At 43.6% G+C, this 7600-nt stretch overlaps 1 protein-coding gene across 1 annotated transcript in view; it reads right to left on the bottom strand.

Moving 5' to 3' along the window:
- TIMM17A (translocase of inner mitochondrial membrane 17 homolog A (yeast)) overlaps nucleotides 1–7174 on the bottom strand; it is a 17567-nt gene extending 10393 nt beyond the window's left edge. Inside the window, exons 1-3 of the mRNA XM_011990539.1 lie at nucleotides 7090–7174; nucleotides 5244–5343; nucleotides 5054–5117 (exon numbers count right to left, since the gene is read on the bottom strand). Of these exons, the coding sequence (XP_011845929.1) occupies nucleotides 5054–5117; nucleotides 5244–5343; nucleotides 7090–7115 (190 nt within the window). The 5' untranslated portion in view covers nucleotides 7116–7174. The remainder of the gene's footprint in view (nucleotides 1–5053; nucleotides 5118–5243; nucleotides 5344–7089) is intronic.
- Between the last annotated feature and the right edge of the window lie 426 nt (nucleotides 7175–7600).

The raw sequence follows: 7600 nt of genomic DNA on the forward strand, positions 1-7600 counted from the left end.
CTCTTTCCTTCTCCTTTTCTTTCATAGCTTCACTTACCTCTGTTTTTGGCCTTTCTTCATTATATGTCATCGAGCATCTACTCTATGAAAATTATCGATGGGAAAACAAAAGAAATCCAGCTATTCTGGAATGTATTACAGGTTTAAGCCAATACATGCTGAAGGGGCAAATGAATGATATAAATAGCTAGAATTATGGAACATCAAAGGGATGGAAATTGCCTTTCTATCCTTTATTCCTCAGATATGAATTTAAAACAACCTTAAATCAGCAGATTACTTTGCACTTAAACTCTATCTAAATACAAAAACAGTACCACAAAATAAACAAAGACCCACACACATACATACATATACAAGTACAAACAAAATCTAAAAAGACAACACTAAGGTTTTAATTGTCAGCATTTCTGGATGACGTGACATGATTTCATTCCTTTGTGTTTTTCTATATTTTCCAAGTCTTCTAAAATGAATACGTAAGACTTGCATCATATAAAGTTATTATATTTAATAGGATTAAAGAAAAAAGTGGCTGGTCCTTTCTTTGTTGTCTCCATTTTCACTGCTCCACTTGATTAGCCAAAAAAAGAAAAGAAAGAAAGAAGAAAAGCTGCACAAAGCAGTCACTTTAATCTTTACCCTTTGAAATCTTAGGGTAGGAGGTAACTTGTGTTAACAAGAGCAATAAATGGAGTTCCACCAAATGTCTGAACCAGAGCATCTCCAGGATCTTTTTCTAATTCTCACATTATCAATTAAATCTAGTGGATAGTACCAGTGGAGTATAGCATAAGCGTCCTCATTTTTAGTCCAATATTAGATATCACATCCTATGTAAAAATAAACCAGTTATTTCTTCTCAGTAGTTCTATGCCCTGGGAGACAGCTATGATGTCTAGGTATATTAGAATTACCTCACTAAAATTTTCTGACAAGACCCTCCCATTTCCTCACGAGAGCCTAAAATCTCAGGAGAGCCTTCCCCTGAAAATCATTGCCAGAATAAGTTTTGGCTACTGATGAGAATGGAGAGTTTGAGTCTAAGCAGGATGAGGAGAAGATCCAGAAAGGGCAGTCTGGTGTGAGGATCCAGAGCCAGATGAGGCGAATGTGTACACACCTGGACAGCCTAGAACAAGGTTTTAGAGCCCAAGCGAGAGAGATTCTCAAGGAAGGCAGCCTGGCATGGAGTGTGAGAGTATACCCAGACAAAGGGCAGCCTGTTGTGGGGTACCACAGCCCAAGCAGGTTAAGAAGGCAGGTATACATATGAAAAGGAAGAAAATAATGAATCCTGTGGGGCTGAATTAGAAATACAAGATAGCAAAGTAAACTTGTGATTTTCAATATGTAGAGATATACAGAAATATAGATTGTATACCATTCTTGATTTTTCCTTTCTTTAAAAAATTTTTTTTGTAGAGAGGCATTCTCTCTAAGTTGTCAAGGGTGTGGAACTCCTGGGCTCAAGCCATCCTCCTGCCTTGGCCTCCCAAAGTGCTGGGATTATAGGTGTGAACCACCACTCCTGGCCCTAAATACCATTCGCAACTAAAAGGAACCAGGGCTCTTTGGAGAAATGGCTACGGCAGGAAAAGCTGCCCTGCCCACAGCTAGGGCATGAAAGTACAAGATGAGCCTAAATGTCTTATTCCAAAAATGAAAGAAAGTGCTCAAAGAATAATAGGGACATGTCGAAATCCTATCTTACTTTCTCTATGAAAATATAAGACCTAGGCCAGGCAGGATGGCTCATGTCTGTAATCCTAGCACTTTGGGAGGCCCAGGCGGGTGGACTGCCCGAGCTCAGGAGTTTGAGACCAGCCTGGGCAACACAGTGAAACCCCATCTCTACTAAAATACAAGAAACTTAGCCAGGAGTGGCGGCGTGCGCCTATCTCAGTTGCTTGGGAGGATGAGGATGGAGAACTGCTTGAACCAGAGAGGCGGAAGTTGACGTGAGCCAAGATCGTGTCACTGCACCCTAGCCTGGGCAACAAGAGTGAAACTCTGTTTCAAAAAAAGAAAAAAAAAGAAAGGAAATATAAGACCTAAGGCCAGGAGTGGTGGCTCATGCCTGTAATCTCAGCACTTTGGGAGGCTGAGATAGGCGGATCACCTGAGATAGGGAGTTTGCGACCTGCCTAACCAATATGGTGAAACCTCGTTTCTACTAAAAATACAAAAATTATCCAGGCTGTGGTGGCGCGTGCCTATAATTCCAGCTACTCTGGAAGTTGAGGCGGGAGAATCACTTGAACCTGGGAGGCAGAGGTTGCAGTGAGCCAAGATTGTGCCACTGCACTCCAGCCTGAGTGACCCCATCTAAAAAAAAAAAAAAAAAAAGAAAATATAATACCTTTCAGAACACAACTATGATTTTCCCATACTGCCTGTCCCTGCACCTTGATCTGAATGCCTTAGTAAATGCTCACCAAATTAATAAAAAAACCATTGTAGTATTTTTAGAATTTAAAATACCATATAAACTTCTCAATAGCTTCCTAAAAAAGGCTAACCTCAAGGATTTGAAATGGATAATTCCAATTCACTCACACCACCACTCACCCTTCCTCTATTTCACTTGCTTTGTAAGAAAACACAAACTTTTCCAGTTTTCCCTATTACCAACATCAACATTAGCATGGAGCATTTGTCACAACTAATAACCCACAGGTGCCTGCCACCACAACCGGCTAATTTTTGTATTTTTAGTAGAGATGAGGTTTCACCATGTTGGCCAGAATGGTCTCGAACTCCCAACCTTAGGTAATCCACTGCCTCAGCCTCCCAAAGTACTGGGATTACAGGTGTGAGCCACTGTGCCTGGTTGACTCATTACTATTAACTCAAGTCCATACTTAATTCAGATTTCCTTAGTTTGTTAATGTCCTTTTTCTGTTCCACAGTACCACATTACATTTCGTTTTATTTATTTATTTTTTGAAACAGAGTCTCACTGTCACCCCAGCTGGAGTACAGTGGCAGGATCTGGGCTCACTGCAAGCTCCGCCTCCCAGGTTCACGCCATTCTCCTGCCGCAGCTTCTCGACTACAGGTGCCCGCGACCACGCCTGGATAATTTTTTTGTATTTTTAGTAGAGACAGGGTTTCACCACGTTAGCCAGGATGGTCTCAGATCTTCTGACCTTGTGATTCGCCCGCCTCGGCCTCCCAAAGTGCTGGGATTACAGGCGTGAGCCACCGCGCCCAGCAACAATTTAGTTGTTATGTCTTCACAGGTTTCTTTTGGCAGTGACAATTATCTGATGGTATTTTAACTTACTGAAAATGTATAAGGTGATAGAAGCAGCCTCTCAAAAAACAAGCAAAAACCTATATGGCTTCTGCATATACTAGAGATTCAGGGTTTGGTGTGAACTTTAATACCACTTACCATTCTTGAACAACACAATAACCACCAACACCAAAACAGAAATTAGTTACTAATTACTTTCCAGGGTAGATAATTATTACAGAGGAAAAAAAGGAAAAAGATACAACATTACCTCAACCCTCAGGGCCTAAATTTCCTCATCTGGAAAATGAGAGATAATAATAGTACTAACTTCTTCATTACTGTGAGAGTTAAGAAAAGCAAAGAGAAGATTATTTTGATACCCAAAACTTCTAAGGAATGCCTGAAGTATTAAGTCTTTTTCATGTCTTATATACGGTCTCTCCAATCTAACTATACCCTTGTGTTGTCTGTTTTTGTTGCTGTTTGAGACAGGGTCTCACTCTGTCACCCAGGCTGCAGTGCAGTGGCGCAATCTCACTGCAGCCTCAACCTCCCAGGTTCAACTGATCTGTCCCTGTCAGCCTCCCCAGTAGCTGGGACCACAGGCACATGCTGCAACGCCTGGCTAATTTTTGCATTTTTCTGGGGAAATGGGCAGCCATGCTGCCCAGGCTGGTCTCCAACTCTCGAGCTCAAGCTATCAGATCAACTCAGCCTCCCAAAGTGCTGGGATTACTGGCTGAGCCATTGCACCCAGCCCTGACTATACCTTTGTAAGTGAATATAATCTAGGAACATTTTTTGTCACCTCCCTTTTCCCAGCTTCTGAATAACCAAGTTTACAAAGTACAATGAATAGAATCTTTTCAAATTTTGCAATGACCTCGCACAATGTCCCAAAACTAACCTTGGAGAACAGCCCAGTCAGCTTCATTGGTTTTCTCCTGCATGAAACCCCAATCCTTCAGATCAAATTCTCTTCAGCTTTATGTTACCTCAGAAGCTATTGTTCCTGACTCACAAACCTGAGGTTTTTTTTTTTTTTTTGAGACAGAGTCTCGCTCTGTCGCCCAGGCTGGAGTACAGTGGCCGGATCTCGGCTCACTGCAAGCTCCGCCTCCTGGGTTTACGCCATTCTCCTGCCTCAGCCTCCGGAGTAGCTGGGACTACAGGCGCCCGCCACCTCGCCCGGCTAATTTTTTGTATTTTTTTAGTAGAGACAGGGTTTCACCGTGTTAGCCAGGATGGAGCTTTTTTTTTTGAGACAGAGTTTCGCTCTTGTTGCCCAGGCTGGAGTGCAATGGCGTGATCTTGGCTCACTGCATCCTCTGCCTCCCGGGTTCAAGTGATTCTCCTGCCTCAGTCTCCTGAGTAGCTGGGATTACAGGTATGCGCCACCATGCCCAGCTAATTTTGTATTTTTAGTAGAGATGGGGTTTCTCCATGTTGGTCAGGCTGGTCTCGAACTCCCGACCTCAAGTGATCCGCCTACATTGGCCTCCCAAAGTGCTGGGATTACGACCCATGCCCAGCTCAAACCTGAGCTTTAAACACACTTTCTTCTGGAGAAGGGGGAAAAAAAATCACAGAGTATCTGAAGGACGGAGACAAGATTTTCAAATGGCTATCATAATTCAGGTTAATTTTTCAAACAAACTAAAAATCAAGAAGAAACTATAGGGATATATGTTTGTGACAAACTGTTAGACCAAACTAAAATCATTAATTGTTATAATCTAAAAATAAAAATAGCTCCATCTTCAAATAAACAGAAAAAAACAGTTCACTTAAAATGAAAATTCTGCTCACCTCCTAACTGTGGAGCCCTGGTTTTAATAGCTGTCAAACTCCCTCGTAGTCTGTGGTTTACTCCCTATAACAAAAAAAAGAAGCAACAAAAAATATATTAGAAGTACATTTCTAAGCCACTGATGGGACCACCAGTAATATCAAACCCACACTTCAAGTGATGATAAAATAAGACCATTCACCCACTTACCACTGGAGAATTGCGAAAACCTTTGATTGCTTGAAAGATACCACCACCAATGGTACCCATCGTAAAGGCCCCACCACAGTCATCCACAATTCGCCATGGGCTAAGAACAGAGGGGGAAAAAAAAGACCACATTTCTCATTCACAAACCATAAAATCTTTGCTAATACAGTAAGGATTATAATGGAACAGATTATATTGCAGGACCCACTGCAACCAATAAATATTTGGCCTATAAAATGACTTGAGGAAGTGCTATAACCAAACAGGGCAGTCAACAAATCAAAGCAGTTTTGACTACAAAGCTAACCAGGTAACTGATTATATTGTTTCAGGACATACGTACTGAATGTTAAGGGGTTACCTAATGATTTACTAAATGAAAACCCAGTATTTTTCTAAGAATTTTTTTTTTTTTTGAGATGGAGTCTCACTCTATCACCCAGGCTGGAGTGCAATAGCATGATCTTGGCTCACTGAAACCTGTCTCCCGGGTTCAAGCGATTCTCCTGCCTCAGCCTCCCGAGTAGCTGGGACTACAGGCGTGCGCCACCACGCCCGGCAAATAATTGTATTTTTAGTACAGACGGGGTTTCACCATATAGGCCAGGCTGGTCTCAAACTCCTGACCTCGTGATCCGCCTCGACCTTCCAAAGTGCTGGGATTACAGGTGTAATCCACCACGCCTGGCCTTATTTTTCTAAGATCTCTAACTCAACATAGTTAAATATTTTAATCCTCTGCTAACCTGTGTCATTATACTACATCAAACAGCTATTTACAGTGTGCTGAGTCCTACATATCTGAGCACAATCCAGAATGGAGGATAACTGCTTTGAAGAAGATAAATTTGAAGAGCTAGGAGACCCTAAAACTTACATTTTGTATGCCATTTAGGAGAGAAGGGAACACGAAACAGGCAACAAGGCTAGGAAAGCAGAGTAATAATTCAAGGCTAGGATAACAGAGTAATAATTCAAGGTCCTGGGCACTTTCACAAATTGAGGACATCTTGGTTGCTGCTCTCACACAATAAAACAAATGATTAATCGAAATATCAAGATTTGATTTTTTACTTATGACCCCAGAAACATTAAACTCTCGCAACCTGAGACTTCTGACAGCAATTACATCGTTTTATAATTATCTATGTGTCTGGTTTATTCACACTCAATAAACGCTGGATGAAAGAATGAATTTCTGTCCATGGCTTTTCGGAGAACACATGTTATTACCTCTTTCTATTTCCCAGGTAATTTTTGTCCCCCTCTACCCACAAGAAAGGATTCCAAGGAGAAAAACATGGCCCCACTGTCTAAAGCAGCTTATCCAGACCCCTTGGCTAAAATCTATGTTCCATTCATTTAAAATGCTCTGCTCTGCGGACACCTATCATGATACAAGTAAAACCTCAAGAATGACACTCCCTCAAATGCTTATTCTTCAGTTCCTCAACGCAGGAACTGAGCAAGGCGAGACGGAGGGATGCGCCCAAGGTCACCTCGGCGAACAGAGGGGATTATAACTGGCCCCGCATAAGGTCGATTATGCCCTGCGTTGGGAGGAGGTTCCGAGGTTCTATCAAACTCAAGTCTGGACCTCTCTACCATCCACCACAGGACCACACGGGTGCTGGGTTGGGAGAGCGAGGCTCACGAGGCCGGGAAGGTAGTGGGTACAGGGCTAAGAAGCCGACTGGCCGTGAAAGACTGCACTGCCCACAGTTACCAGGCCCAAGTCGACAAGGCTGCGGTTGAGTCTGGCTTGCACCTTGGGAGCATGGACAGGGGAGAAGGAGGGCAGTGGGCAGGCGGGCAAGAGAAATGCAAAGACAGCGGTGAGGCTCACCATGGCTCTCGCGCGTACTCCTCCATGTTGACTCCAACGCCGCGAGTGATGCCGGGCAAGCTGGGCGGAGCCTGACCCCAGAGGCGGAAGTGACCCCGAGAGGAGGGCTTTAAGGCCTATGAGGATTGGTTCACCGTTTCCCGCTGCAGCCAATGGGAGCCAGGACTCCTGTGGACTGCGTGTGGTTGGGGCATTGGCCGCGACGGGGCAAGACTGGCCCAGTCCATGTCCTCGAAGGCCGCGGGTCCCGGCTGTGTGGGCGGGGAGCTACCAATGACGGAGTTACACTACCCGGTCACCAGAGGTTCCGTGGCCTGACATCAACGCGATACTTCCTAAATACGCTTCTTTCCTTCCCTTCCGGTTTCCCTTCCGCCTTCCCTTCCCTTCCCTTCATTTTCTTCTCTCCTTCGCGCCTTGCCTCCCTCCCTGCCTCCCTCCATCCCTTCCTTCCTTCTTTCCTTCCTTCCTTTTTCTTTTTCCTTTTCTTTTTCTTTTTCTTTCTTTTTCT

This window comes from Mandrillus leucophaeus, unplaced genomic scaffold (assembly GCF_000951045.1).
Source record: "Mandrillus leucophaeus isolate KB7577 unplaced genomic scaffold, Mleu.le_1.0 Scaffold38, whole genome shotgun sequence".
In the NCBI taxonomy this organism is placed as follows: Eukaryota; Metazoa; Chordata; class Mammalia; order Primates; family Cercopithecidae; genus Mandrillus; species Mandrillus leucophaeus.